Source organism: Thalassophryne amazonica, chromosome 17 (assembly GCF_902500255.1).
Source record: "Thalassophryne amazonica chromosome 17, fThaAma1.1, whole genome shotgun sequence".
In the NCBI taxonomy this organism is placed as follows: Eukaryota; Metazoa; Chordata; class Actinopteri; order Batrachoidiformes; family Batrachoididae; genus Thalassophryne; species Thalassophryne amazonica.
Window position 1 is genome coordinate 3,331,089 of NC_047119.1, and position 15,036 is coordinate 3,346,124.

The following is a 15,036-nucleotide window of genomic DNA, read 5'->3' on the forward strand; positions in this document are numbered from 1 at the left end:
GTGTAAAATTGTCATTTAAGGAATGAAGCGCTGTGAGTTTAAAACATTAATTCAAAAGCAGCTCAGTAAATTGAGGTAGGCACGATTCATTGTTTTAATCAGGAAATGTTTGGGCTTCAATTTAAAAAATATCCATTAGTGCAAATTTAGAGAGTACTAAAGACTCAATCATTTTATTCAATACTTCTGCAGAAAACAAACACTTGTTTAATTTATTTTTGTTCACTTGGTCATGTGCTTTTCAGTGACCGTGCTGAATCCGGGTTTATGACACACAAACACTGTGCACTTCCACACAAGATGAAGCATTTTCAAAGCACACATTCATTTTTGATATGGTAAAAGTCCAGTAAGTGACATTTTCAATTAAAATGTGTGTTTGGCTTATTGTGCACATACCTGCAAATGGCTGATTGAATTTCATTTGCACTTATGGTCATGAACACACACAGAATCCTCATTTACATACTACTGTCTACGTTATGTTATGACCCGCTGTCATGTTCTTTTGGCTTTTACCTTTTTTCATTTGGGGTCACCACAGCAGATCCAACATGGATTACACCGAGTGCCCATCCTGATGCAACTTCACAGTTACATGAAGAATGGGCATGTGAGGTCTTGAACTGGGAACCTTCTGCTCTTCGCCATCATGTTTATCACACGCAAAGCATTAACCAACCCAACGCGCAAAAGTGTGGAACACTCTTGCAATTCAGCACTCCTTATATGGGATCTTAGTAAACCTGACCCCTTTTTATCTTTTTCTTTTATGGTGCACAACTAAAATAAAAAGCATTGAACTTTTTTTTTTACTTTCACTTTTGATACTCTGTGTGCTTCTTACCCTGTGTGCTGCTATACAATGCTGCTGGAACCTCTATTTTCCTGACAGAGCCTTCTCAAGAGATCAATGAAGTTGTATCTAATCTAATCTAATAACAGAAATGACAAACTTACAATTGGCTGGCCAGCATCCTCTTCTTCAAGTGCTGCTGAAATCTGGCCACAGAAACAAAACATTTATCACAAGATGTGTTGATTTAAATATGGAGTATGAAATACAACACATAAATATATAGTTTGTAGCACAGTAGGATCCATTGTTTGTCTGTTTCAGACATTTTTTTTCTTATTGCACATCTTATTTTACTTGCACATTTTATTTGCACATTTTTACTGTGAATTATTCAGTGTTTAGTGTATATTTATACATGCTGTACAGAGAGAGAGAGAGAGTGCAGCTCAAACCGAAGTCTAATTCCTTGTATTCTTGTGGCTACTTGATGAATAAAGGCTATTGTGATTCTGATTATGGTAATGAAAAAAGATATCCCACCTTCAATGCTACTTTCTCTTTGTCATAGCCTAGAAGTTCTAGGAACTTGCTGCGGATGTCACTCTCAAAATTAGCCTGAAAATGAGACACAGGTACAAAATAATTTTATAATACATTTCTTTGAAAACACAATATGCACTATTGCTGTATTATTGTTGTATTTGTTTTCAAATGACAGTGCTTTTTTTTTTTTTTACCTTGAGGAATGACCAAACTGTCTTTTCAAACTCATTTTCTGCTTCACTGATCTTTGCCTGGCAGAAATCCACAAAGCTGCCTGCACTCAGTGTGGCCTGCAACTGATCAGAGCGCTTCAAAAAGGCTGTTTCTGTAACAACCTGGCTAATATGCACAATATGCGAAGAGGGCTGCTGAGGCTGTTGAGGGTTCAGGTTTCCATTTTCCAGAGACACCAGTTTACCACCAAACTATAAGTGAGCCAAAAGAGTGTCAGTGCTTTCCACTGTAAAATACAGTAACAAATCAGAAATCGCATAACAGGACCTAACTCACAGCAAACGAAGCTCCGATGGGTCTCCGGATCCACTTAGGAGGCTTCTTCAGAGGACTGACTGCAGCGAGAGGTGCAGCCGGCGGCGGCAGCTGCAGCGGGGGCAGCGTCTGACCTGTCCCAAAAGGATCCATGTTCCCAAATGAATTACTGATCTGCAACAAACAACCACAATGAAATTAGATTGACTACGACACATCCTCACACTCAGATTCCAGAAATAAAATTTATAATCCATGACTGCAGACCTGATGGAACAAAAATGCAAATATGAGCAGAAGCTTGTTTTGAGAATATGCAAAACATCCAACAGCATCAATAAACCTGACAGTATGTGAGAAGGAATTATTACAAATCAAAAGGATTAATAAAAGAATTCACAAGATAAAATGTACCAACATAAAGGCTACAATGCAGCTCCATCAGTTTTCTATTATAAAACTATACGGCAGAAACAGGCCATTAATCTTCATCAAAATGAAGGTTAGTTTATTTTTACACAGCAATGTGATAACTTGGGGCAGCACGGTGGCTTAGTGGTTAGCACTGTTGCCTCACAGCAAGAAGGTCATGGGATCGATTCCCACCTGTGGCTTTTCTGTGTGGAGTTTGCATGTTCTCCCTGTGTGTTTCTGGGCTCTGGCTTCCTCCCACATCCAAAGACTTGCAGGCTAGGTGAATTGGACTCTTTAATTTGTCCATAGGTGTTTGTCTGTATGTGTCTCTGTAACAGACTGGCACCCTGTCCAGGGTTAACCCTGCCTCAATCCCTATGACTGCTGGGATTGGCTCCAGCCCCTTGTGACCCGATCTTGGATAAGTGGTTGAAGATGAGTGAGTGAGAGTGAATTTGATGACTTGAGCACGCGCTTCCATTCAGGGTGATTTTTGAACTTCAGATGAGTGTTTGGATTTTTAATCCCTGCTGTCTTACTTGGTCAGCGTGTCTCTGGCTCTGGGCCTGGCTGCTGCCTCCCATGATCGAATAGATGTCGATGTGACCATCAAAGCCTGCAGCTGACAGCAATGCAGGGTTCCTGGGGCACCACTGGATATCAAAGCACCACTGGCTGCTGGTGGGCAACTCGTACACCACCTGCAGGTTCAGACATTGATAAAAAAAACAAAACAAACAAAACAAAACAAAAAAAACAACAGCATTAAAACTGTGTCCTTTACATAAAGTTTGCATCATCGCAGTCTACTTCAGAACATCAGCCAGGGCCTCAAAATATGGAAAACATTACTGAAAAACACAGGAATCCAAGTCTCATTTGTTGTTATACCATTTTTAGATTTTCAGCTATCTCACTGTTCTGCTTTGGTTCATACACATAATTTTCTGAACCTTAGTTTACATGATGTGTGATAACTTGTAACAGCTACTCTCCTCAGATGACCATCACATCATTGAAAAGCTGAGATTCCAGGCTTTCAGAAACAGTATGGTAGCCTTTGCCAGGTTTTCGGTAATGACCAACCCCTCTGGCCGACGGTCTACTTTGTTTGACATCCACAGAATAAGTTTACCTCTGCTGTGTTTGGATTCCAACACAGAATCCTGTTGTCCTTCCCACAGCTCAGAAGCAGCTCTGGATCAGCCAAGCACCATGCGATAGACAGAATGCCGCTGTAGATAAAATACAGCGATATGCCATATGGTTCAAAAAGTCACAGGAATTCTGTGTGCCAGTATGACGACTCTAAAAAAACTATTTACCGTGTGTGACTCTCTATAATCTTGAGAGGAGAGGTAGCGAAACGTAAATCCCACATCTGGATGACAGGCATGCGATCATCTTCCGAGGCCACTACCAGCTGAGTTGCCACTTCTGGGTTCCAAGCCAGTCCAGAGCAATGCATCTAAACCCAAACACATGATCATTTCAGCCTAATGAACAAAAACAATTCGCCTCAAAGGGGAAATACAACACCTAGAAACTCCTGGTTTTAAGCCTTATTTTGGCATATTTTTGCCTCCATATATTCAAAAAACATACAAACAAACAAATAATACAAAAATGTACACAAAACGTTTTATATACATGGAATCTGTAGACTACCAGCAAGACGAAGATCATTTGAAAATGCACATACTTGATTTTCAAGAGTTATTTATTAACATGAGAACATGTGATTGTACAGTCCTGGGTCACAGCTTCAGTCAGCTCTGCCATACACGCTCGATTCAGTGGGTCAGACAAAATCAGTCAGAACCAATCTTGGTTACAAAGTTAATATGGTTCAAACTGCATTATTTTATGCTTAAATATTAAAAATAGGAAGACAATAATAATAATAATATTGTATTATTATTATTATTATTATTATTATTAAAGTAGGAGAATCTGCAGGGGTCTTGCCAGGCAGTTGAGTGTAGGGGACCGCCACGCTGTGATTTGGTTCCCCTTCGCTCTATTTTTTTTTAAAGGACATATGGCATGTCGCGCACCCTGGGCACCTCCCTACGGAGATGTTCCAGGCACGTCCATTTGGGAGGAGAAACCCTGGGAAGACCCACGACTAGGTGGAGAGATTATATCTCCACAATGGCCTGGGAACACCTCGGGATCCCACAGTCAGAGGTGGTCAATGTGGCCTGGGAAAGGGAAGTTTGGAGTCCCCTGCTGGAGCTGTTGCCCCCGCGATTCGATCCCGGATACACAGCTGAAGATGAGTGATGAGTAAAACATCACTTTAGTGCACCGCTGAAGTTTTATCAGCTAATGTTGCTATTCTTTAGGAAATTACTGTGTATAAATTTGCAGTTCTGATGTTCCTCTGACACACATTTCTACATTCTTTCGTGTTTTGGCCTGATGCCTCATTTCTTTCAGCTTTAAAGAAAGGCTGTAACAAAGGTTAAAAAACCCTTGTCTTTACTTCACAAAATGTGGCCCTCAAAATGCAGAAAAAAGCAGTTCAGAGGGTTATAAATTTCAAAATTTTCAGGGGGAGGAAAATGACCCCAGACCCTCCTACAATAAAATACAATACAAAAACTGAGTGACTGTGCAAGAAGGAGAACAGTGAGGAAAGCCACCAAGACAACTCAGAATACAGGCTTCTGCAGCTGTGATTGAAGAAATTGTGCACAGTACATGTTTTGCATTTTGTATCACCAGTTATACAGCATCATGATGAAGTGGTACAGAGGAGGACATTCTTTCACCAAAACATCAAATCTAGGCTTCATCTCAGATGTACCTTCTGGCAAACTGCAGCTGAACTTTCAGGTCTTCGTTTTAAGAAAAATCTTTTAAGAAAAGTCTGTGCTGCACTGTGGCTGCCCACTGCTCGTAGTGGTTGGACTGTGTCTAACTGTAGTTAGGATGGGTTACAGTAATGTGCACCTGGAAAGTACTCACAGTGCTTCACTTTTTCCACATTTTGCTTGACAGCCTTATTCCAAAGTCTTCTTGAATATGATGCCACACGCTTGGTGCACCTATCTTTGGGCAGTTTGGTTCATTCCACTTTGCAGCACCTCTCAAGCTCCATCAGGTTGGATGGGGAGCGTCGGTGCACAGCCATTTTCAGATCTCTCCAGAGATGTTCAGTCAGATTCAGGTCTGGACTCTGGCTGGGCCACTCAAGGTCATTCACAGAGTTGTCCTGAAGCCACTCCTTTGATATCTTTGCTGTGTGCTTAGGGTCATTGTCCTGCTGAAAGATGAACCGTCGCCCCAGTCTGAGGTCAAGAGCGCTTTGGAGCAGGTTTTCATCCAGGATGTCTCTGTACATTGCTGCATTCATCTTTCCCTCAATCCTGACTGGTCTCCCAGTTCCTGCTGCTGAAAAACATCCCCACAGCATGATGCTGCCACCACTATGCTTCACAGTAGGGATGGTGCCTGGTTTCCTCCAGACATGACGTCAAAGAGTTCAATCTTTGTCTCAACAGACCAGAGAATTTTGTTTCTCCTGGTCTGAGAGTCCTTCAGGTGTCTTTTGTCAAACTCCAGGTGGGCTGCCATGTACCTTTTACAAAGGAGTGGCTTCTGTCTGGACACTCTACCATACAGGCCTGATTGGTGGATTGCTGCAGAGATGGTTGTCCTTTTGGAGCTCTGCTGGTGACCATCGGGTTCTTGGTCACCTCCCTGACTAAGGTCCTTCTCCCCCAATTGCTCAGTTTAGACGGGTGGCCAGTTCTAGGAGGAGTTCTGGTAGATCTGAACTTCTTTCATTTACAGATGATGGAGGCCACTGTGCTCATTAGGACCTTCAAAGCAGTAGACATGTTTCTGTTCCCTTCCCCAGATTTGTGCCTCCAGACAATCCTGTCTCTGAGGTCTACAGACAATTCCTTTGACTTCATGCTTGGTTTGTGCTCTGACTGTCAGTTGTGGGACCTTATATGTAGACAGGTGTGTGTCTTTCCAAATCATGTCCAATCAACTGAATTTACTCCAGGTGGACTCCAATTAAGCTGCAGAAACATCTCAAGAATGATCAGTGGAAACAGGAGGCACCTGAGCTCAGTTTTGAGCTTCATGGCAAAGACTGTGGCTACTTGTGTACATGTGATTTCTTGTGGTTTTTTTTTTTTTAATTTTCAAAAATCTAAAAAAAAAAAAAAAAAAAAAAAAGAAAACTTTTTTTTGAATTGTCATTATGGGGTATTCACTGTAGAATTTTTTTTTTTTGGGGGGGGGGGATTAATTTCATCCATTTTGGAATAAGGCTGCAACATAAAATGTGCCCGTTGCCTGGTTTAGAAAGAACCCTGATACACTTCAATGAAATTAAAAATAATTTTAAATAAAAAACTTACGCGGTTGGTGTGGTCGCTAACTTTAATAATGAGGTCGTTCTTGCGCAGGTCCCACACTGATGCTCGGCCACTTGGGCTAGCAGATGCCAGGATGTGTTGGACCTGTCTGTTCCAGGCCACACAGCTAATATCCTCCAGAGGCTGTACAATGAAAATGAGAAAACAAACTTCGTTAACCATTCACTGCTCTTATACAACATACTGTAAAGAAAATTTCTAAGCATGTAGACAGTATGCACAAATAACATTTTTGGATGCAGGAACATGCTTCAGATGATATACACTCATGACCTTCATAATACAAAGACATACAGTATCAAAGGTGTGGGACGCACATGGTTGAACTGTGTAAAGAGCAGATCTCAGAATGTTCAGTTAAGCAAAACTGTCTCAGAAGGATCACTGGTGAATTGTGGAGTGCCACAGGGATAGGTTTTAAGAATAAAGATAAATGTGTTCATCAAGGATCTTGATATGCATCTTAACTGTTTAAATTCATTCTACTTGTGGATTACACACATTTAGTCTACTCAGGTAAAGATAATAAATGAGCACGATGCTGCATAAAGAATAATTTGAGCTAAAAAATCTACTCTGAAAGAAGGTCTTTGTATTGACAATACAATTCACAAAATGATAGAACCAGAGTGCAAACATTTTAAGTTCACCAAAATTAATCTGTCAGACTGTCATATGATTAAATAGAATGTGAAAAGTAGTTGATGCAGCAAATGTTGACCTGAGTTTTAGGTCCTGGGGTCATTGGAGTGCTGAAGTTATTCATGTCCCAGATATAGATTTCAGACTCATTCCCACCTGATGCAATCAGGTTTGTCTGTAGGACAAAAGACAAAAAACAAATTAGGTCAAGCAGTAGGTCATATTTTCAAACACACTACTCACACAATGGCAGTGCAGCGAAACATAACGTACCTGGAATGGATTAACATCGAGCGCCCGAACAGGCCCCGTGTGCCTTTCACTCTGAGTGATGATGACATCGTTTCCTCCCGCCATTATCTTAGCGGGGTCATACAGGATGACACTGCCATTTTCACCTCCTGCAATAAGGACCCCTGATGGGTGACCACTGCCATCCAATCCATATGGACCCCAAACCAACTTGTGGTACCTGAGAAGAATGAATTAAACTGTGACATTAACAATAACAAAAACGTAAATCAACATCAATCAAAATCAACAGCTCCCCCTCTGGCTGCCACCTTATCGTGGTGGGGGAGTTTGCGTACCCGGATGATCCTAGGAGCTATGTGGTCGGGGGCTTTGTGCTCCCTGTAGGGTCTCCAAAGGCAAACAGGTCCTAGGTGACGGGTCAGACTAAGGGCAGCTCAGAACCTCCATGACCAGTGAAAGATCAAGGACGAGACGTCACCCGGTATGGCGGAGCCGGGGTCTCACCCTGGAGCCAGGCCTGGGGTTGGGGCTTGCGCTTGAGTGTCTGGTGGTTGGGTCTTAGCCCATGGGGCCCGGCCGGGCTCAGCCCGAAGGAGCAACGTGGGCCCGCCCTCCTGTTGGTTCACCACCTGCAGAGGGGCCATGGGGGTTCGGGTGCAGAGAGGATTGGGTGGCGGTCGAGGGCGGGTGGCCCGGTCCATGCTCACAGCCCCTGGCTGTTGGGATGTGGAATGTCACCTCGCTGGGGGGCAAGGAGCCTGAGCTTGTGCGGGAGGTTGAGAGATACCGACTAGAGATAGTCGGGCTCACCTCCACGCACAGCATGGGCTCTGGTACCCAACTCCTGGAGAGGGGCTGGACGCTTCATTTTTCTGGCGTTGCCCACGGGGAGAGGCGGAGAGCTGGGGTTGCATTGCTTATTGCTCCCCAGCTCAGTCGCCATGTGTTGGAGTTCACTCCGGTGAACAAGAGGGTCGCGTCCCTACGCCTTCGGGTCAGGGACAGGTCTCTCACTGTTGTATCGGCCTACGGGCCGAGCAGCAGTGCAGAGTACCCGACCTTCCTGGAGTCCCTGGGAGGGGGTACTAGATAGCGCTCCGACTGGGGACTCCATTGTTCTCCTGGGGGATGTCCCTGGGAGGGGGTACTAGATAGCGCTCCGACTGGGGACTCCATTGTTCTCCTGGGGGATTTCAACGCCTTAGTACCTTAAGTCTCTGGATGTTGTAGGACTGTCTTGGCTGACACGCCTCTGCAACATCGAGTGGCGATCGGGGACAGTGCCTCTGGATTGGCAGACCGGGGTGGTGGTCCCTCTGTTTAAGAAGGGGGACCGGAGGGTGTGTTCCAACTATAGGGGGATCACACTCCTCAGCCTCCCCGGTAAGGTCTATTCCAGAGTACTGGAGAGGAGAATTTGACCGATGGTCGAACCTCGGATTCAGGAGGAGCAGTGTGGTTTTCGTCCTGGTTGCAGCACACTGGACCAGCTCTACACGCTCCATCGGGTGCTCGAGGGTTCATGGGAGTTCGCCCAACCAGTCCACATGTGTTTTGTGGATCTGGAGAAGGCGTTCGACCGTGTCCCTCGAGGCACCCTGTGGGGAGTGCTCCGCGAGTACGGGATCCGGGGTCCTTTGCTAAGGGCTATCTGGTCCCTGTACGACCGCAGCAGGAGCTTGGTTCGCATTGCTGGTAGTAAATCAAACCTGTTTCCAGTGCACGTTGGCCTCCGCCAGGGCTGCCCTTTGTCACCGGTTCTGTTCATTACCTTTACGGACAGAATTTCTAGGCGCAGCGAGGGTGTAGAGGGGGTCTGGTTTGGGAACCACAGAATCTTGTCTCTGCTGTTTGCGGACGATGTGGTTCTGTTGGCTTCGTCAAATCAGGACCTTCAGCGTGCACTGGGGCGGTTTGCAGCCGAGTGTGAGGCGTCCGAGATGAAAATCAGCACCTCCAAATCCGAGGCCATGGTTCTCGACCGGAAAAAGGTGCTTTGCCCTCTTTAGGTCGGTGGAGTGTCCTTGCCTCAAGTGGAGGAGTTTAAGTATCTCGGGGTCTTATTCACGAGTGAGGGACGGATGGAGCGTGAGATCGATAGACAGATCGGTGCAGCGTCTGCAGTGATGCAGTCGCTGTATTGGACCGTCGTGGTGAAGAGAGAGCTGAGTAGGGGGGCAAAGCTCTTGATTTACCGATCGATCTACGTTCCGATCCTCACCTATGGTCATGAGATTTGGCTAATGGCCGAAAGAACGAGATCGCGGGTACAAGCGGCCGAGATGAGTTTCCTCCGCAGGGTGGCTGGGCACTCCCTTAGAGATAGGGTGAGGAGCTCAGTCACTCGGGAGGAGCTCAGAGTCGAGCCGCTGCTCCTCCACGTCGAAAGGAGTCAGTTGAGGTGGCTCGGGCATCTTTTCCGGATGCCCCCTGGACGCCTCGCTGGAGAGGTGTTCCGGGCACGTCCCATTGGGAGAAGGCCTCGGGGAAGACCCAGGACATGCTGGAAGGATTACATCTCTCGGCTGGCTTGGGAACGCCTTGGGGTTCCCCCGGAGGAGCTGGGGGAGGTGTGTATGGATCGGGAGGTCTGGGCGGCTTTGCTTGAGCTGCTGCCCCGCGACCCGACTTCGGATAAAGCGGAAGAAAATGGATGGATGGATGGATGGATAAATCAACATCAGTGTGATGGAGACCTCCCAGTACCTATGAGGGGTTGAAAATGTGCCGGATGACTTCATGTCCAGAGAGGGATCAGCCAAGTCCAGCTCAAAAAACTCTAAGGAGGCATTGGTGCTGAAGGAGGCGTCCAGCTGTTGGGCTGATGTTCCTGGAAAAAGTGATTACAGTAGAGGCTCATGTTAAAGATGATACGTACATTAAATGCTGCTGAAAATCATGTAGCAGCTCTTTCTGCTGCTCTACTTTCTCCTGTAGACCAGAAAATTGCACTAACAGACCAGAGACTCTATAATTGAGATCATCATCTGAAATGACGTGCTGCTGGTGTTTGCTTCATGCTCATACCTGTTGCCAGGTAAATTGGATGATGCAGTGCAGGACTCCAGCTCTGGATGGCTGTGCGGTTGACCTCTTTAAGTTTCATGCTAAAAAATAAATAAATAAATTAAATAAAATACAGATTTTTAGAAAATAATCAGTACTTTCCACTTAGCAGTTACTACTCCAACCACATTTTACAAGGCCAAAAACAAAATTTAGGTATTACGAACATAAAAGAGCTCAGAAATGATGTAAATATGGTATCTGTGGAACTATCGGTGCCTGGATCAAGGATTTTGTTTTAGACAATGTGTGTCTATTAATGGTACAAAATCATCACAGTTGAGCCTAACAAGTGGTGCTCCCCAAGGATCTTTCTTGGGGCGGTTCTTTCTTCTATACATTGATGATTTGCATGCACCAATTTCATAAAAAAAAAAAAAAAAAAGAAAGAAAATTGCAGATGATCCAAAATCATATCATCCTACTTTGTTCAAGGAGCTTTAGAACAACTATTACCTTGAGCTGAGAAGTCATTAATTACACTGGTCAAAAAAAAAAAAAAAAACAACAAAAAAAAAAAAAAGATTTTGGGTAATTTTGGGGTGCCGAATCCAAATCTGAGCTCAAATTTCCTCTAACCCCTGGGAAAAATTATGGAATCACCGGCCTCGGAGGATGTTCATTCAGTTGTTTAATTTTGTAGAAAAAAAGCAGATCACAGACTTGACACAAAACTAAAGGCAATTCAAATGGCAACTTTCTGGCTTTAAGAAACACTATAAGAAATCAGGAAAAAAAATTGTGGCAGTCAGTAACGGTTACTTTTTTAGACCAAGCAGAGTGAAAAAAATATGGAATCACTCAATTCTGAGGAAAAAATGATGGAATCATGAAAAACAAAAGAACGCTCCAACACATCACTAGTATTTTGTTGCACCACCTCTGGCTTTTATAACAGCTTGCAGTCTCTGAGGCATGGACTTAATGAGTGACAAACAGTACTCTTCATCAATCTGGCTCCAACTTTCTCTGATTGCTGTTGCCAGATCAGCTTTGCAGGTTGGAGCCTTGTCATGGACCATTTTCTTCAACTTCCACCAAAGATTTTCAATTGGATTAAGATCCGGACTATTTGCAGGCCATGACATTGACCCTGTGTGTCTTTTTGCAAGGAATGTTTTCACAGTTTTCGCTCTATGACAAGATGCATTATCATCTTGAAAAATGATTTCATCATCCCCAAACATCCTTTCAATTGATGGGATAAGAAAAGTGTCCAAAATGTCAATGTAAACTTGTGCATTTATTGATAATGTAATGACAGCCATCTCCCCAGTGCCTTTACCTGACATGCAGCCCCATATCATCAATGACTGTGGAAATTTACATGTTCTCTTCAGGCAGTCATCTTTAGAAATCTCATTGGAACGGCACCAAACAAAAGTTCCAGCATCATCACCTTGCCCAATGCAGATTCGAGATTCATCACTGAATATGACTTTCATCCAGTCATCCACAGTCCACGATTGCTTTTCCTTAGCCCATTGTAACCTTGTTTTTTCTTTTTAGGTGTTAATGATGGCTTTCGTTTAGCTTTTCTGTATGTAAATCCCATTATAGGCGATTTCTTACAGTTCGGTCACAGACGTTGACTCCAGTTTCCTCCCATTCGTTCCTCATTTGTTTTGTTGTGCATTTTCGATTTTTGAGACATATTGCTTTAAGTTTTCTGTCTTGACGCTTTGATGTCTTCCTTGGTCTACCAGTATGTTTGCCTTTAACAACCTTCCCATGTTGTTTGTATTTGGTCCAGAGTTTAGACACAGCTGACTGTGAACAACCAACATCTTTTGCAACATTGCGTGATGATTTACCCTCTTTTAAGAGTTTGATAATCCTCTCCTTTGTTTCAATTGACATCTCTCGTGTTGGAGCCATGATTCATGTCAGTCCACTTGGTGCAACAGCTCTCCAAGGTGTGATCACTCCTTTTTAGATGCAGACTAACGAGCAGATCTGATTTGATGCAGGTGTTAGTTTTGGGGATGAAAATTTACAGGGTGATTCTATATTTTTTTCCTCAGAATTGAGTGAATCCATATTTTTTCTCTGCTTGGTCTAAAGAAGTAACCGTTACTGACTGCCACAATTATTTTTCCTGATTTCTTATAGTGTTTCTTAAAGCCAGAAAGTTGCCATTTGAAATGACTTTAGTTTTGTGTCATGTCTGTGATCTGCTTTTTTTCTACAAAATTAAACAACTGAATGAACATCCTCTGAGGCCGGTGATTCCATCATTTTTGCCAGGGGTTGTATATATATATATATATATTATATATATATTATATATATATATATATGTGTGTGCACACACACACGCTAACAGCTTGGCTTTAAATCGTGTTCACAGAAGCCAGTACAAGGCTGAGTTGGGCTATTACTGTATTAACATATTTATAACACAGGAATAGCAGCTTTGTGTGTAATAATTAAATGTTCCCACATTTTCCATTTGTTTCTTGAATGACGAAAAAAAAAATCATTATAATTAACCTAGCTAATTACAAACGCAAAGCCAAAGGACTATTTGCACTAATTCAAACAGGTATGGTGTCAAAAGACAGTATTATAGCAGGATAATTACAAAAATAGCAGATTCAGTCTGGCGCTCTAAGTTGAAGACATGATTTTTAGCAAAGCTAGCTAGCGGCAAGCTAACAGCTGACGGACGAGTCAGCGAACCTTATACATCAGTCAGTACACTGTTATAACACCTTACGATGACCCAAGTGATAACAGAGAACATGACATTTATTTCAGCCTGACATATATTTATGTCTGTGTGTGTGTAAAATCTGCGTGGCAGACACTTTAAGCGCCTTACCTTCTCTTCTTTCCACATGAACGGTCACATAAAATAAATTGTAAACACAAGCCTCCACTCCTACAGCTTCCTCTTTCGTTTTAGCTGAAGGATTTGTGTAGTTTGTGCAAACACAAGAGGCTACAGCGGAGCGGCTGAGACAGATTTCCACGTCCACAGTGGACCGTCCTCCATCAACGTGGCACTAAGCAACAACCTCCACCCACGAAGAAGAACAGCTTCCGGCCTGAGGCGCTAGGCTAACTGTTGCGGCTAGCAGCCCTCAAAATAATGTGCGGTACGTATAAAAGGGCCATACTAAAATACGAAATGGGGTCAAACGTAACGAAACGGAGCAGACTGCCTCATTGGCTGAAGTTTCATCTCTTAAACACCAGATGGCGCACCTGCCCCAGTACATGTACTTTCGGTTGCTCGGCGCTTTTTAAAGCATCATTTTATTAAAACAAGGCTTATTTCCGTCTTCAGTGTCACTTTTTTTTTCCTTTTTAAATCAGTGCCTGAGTTATTTCAGTGAAGAATGAGCGGCTTATATCTACATACTGCTCAAAGTAGAGAAGCTTGACTCTTCGACTGGACTGGGTTACTTGATACGAGGACGTTTCGCTTCAAATCGCAGAAGCTTCCTCAGCTAAAATTCCAGCTTTTGGGACTTCTTGATTATTCTTCTCTACAAACGTCAAGACAGAAGTCAGACCACCAGAGCAAGAATTTTAGCTGAGGAAGCTTCTGCGATTTGAAGCGAAACGTCCTCGTATCAAGTAACCCAGTCCAGTGGAAGATTCAAGCTTCTCTACTATGGAAACCACCTGGACAACTGAGAGCCTACAGAAAAACTGCTCAGACATTCTCTTTTGAACTTTGGGTCAATAATGTCCTTACAGTCAGACTCCACAATACGAGAATGTTATGTGTCTCCAAACTTTTTACTAATAGTGTATATGCTGTTTTTGTAATTGTAGTACAACCCCTGGCAATAATGATGGAATCACCGGCCTCGGAGGATGTTCATTCAGTTGTTTAATTTTGTAGAAAAAAAGCAGATCACAGACATGACACAAAACTAAAGTCATTTCAAATGGCAACTTTCTGGCTTTAAGAAACACTATAAGAAATCAAGAAAAAAAGATTGTGGCAGTCAGTAACGGTTACTTTTTTAGACCAAGCAGAGGGAAAAAATATGGAATCACTCAATTCTGAGGAAAAAATTATGGAATCACCCTGTAAATTTTCTGCCTGAAGAGAGAACATGTAAATTTCCACAGTCATTGATGATATGGGGCTGCATGTCAGGTAAGGGCACTGAGGAGATGGCTGTCATTACATCATCAATAAATGCACAAGTTTACGTTGATATTTTGGACACTTTTCTTATCCCATCAATTGAAAGGATGTTTGGGGATGATGAAATCATTTTTCAAGATGATAATGTATCTTGTCATAGAGCGAAAACTGTGAAAACATTCCTTGCAAAAAGACACATAGGGTCAATGTCATGGCCTGCAAATAGTCCGGATCTTAATCCAACTGAAAATCTTTGGTGGAAGTTGAAGAAAATGGTCCATGACAAGGCTCCAACCTGCAAAGCTGATCTGGCAACAGCA

At 43.3% G+C, this 15,036-nt stretch overlaps 1 protein-coding gene across 4 annotated transcripts in view; it reads right to left on the reverse strand.

The window, feature by feature from the left end:
- The window catches only part of sec31a (SEC31 homolog A, COPII coat complex component), a 36,290-nt gene extending 22,639 nt beyond the window's left edge, over positions 1-13,651 (reverse strand). For all 4 annotated transcript variants that reach the window (XM_034192318.1, XM_034192317.1, XM_034192316.1 and 1 more), the window contains exons 1-13: positions 13,433-13,651; positions 10,570-10,649; positions 10,249-10,372; positions 7,561-7,759; positions 7,367-7,462; positions 6,628-6,768; positions 3,571-3,713; positions 3,381-3,480; positions 2,785-2,946; positions 1,853-2,005; positions 1,537-1,767; positions 1,340-1,414; positions 961-1,002 (exon numbers count right to left, since the gene is read on the reverse strand). In XM_034192318.1, coding sequence (XP_034048209.1) covers positions 961-1,002; positions 1,340-1,414; positions 1,537-1,767; positions 1,853-2,005; positions 2,785-2,946; positions 3,381-3,480; positions 3,571-3,713; positions 6,628-6,768; positions 7,367-7,462; positions 7,561-7,759; positions 10,249-10,372; positions 10,570-10,648 — 1,545 coding nt within the window. In that variant the 5' untranslated portion in view covers position 10,649; positions 13,433-13,651. The remainder of the gene's footprint in view (positions 1-960; positions 1,003-1,339; positions 1,415-1,536; positions 1,768-1,852; positions 2,006-2,784; positions 2,947-3,380; positions 3,481-3,570; positions 3,714-6,627; positions 6,769-7,366; positions 7,463-7,560; positions 7,760-10,248; positions 10,373-10,569; positions 10,650-13,432) is intronic.
- Positions 13,652-15,036: the final 1,385 nt, after the last annotated feature.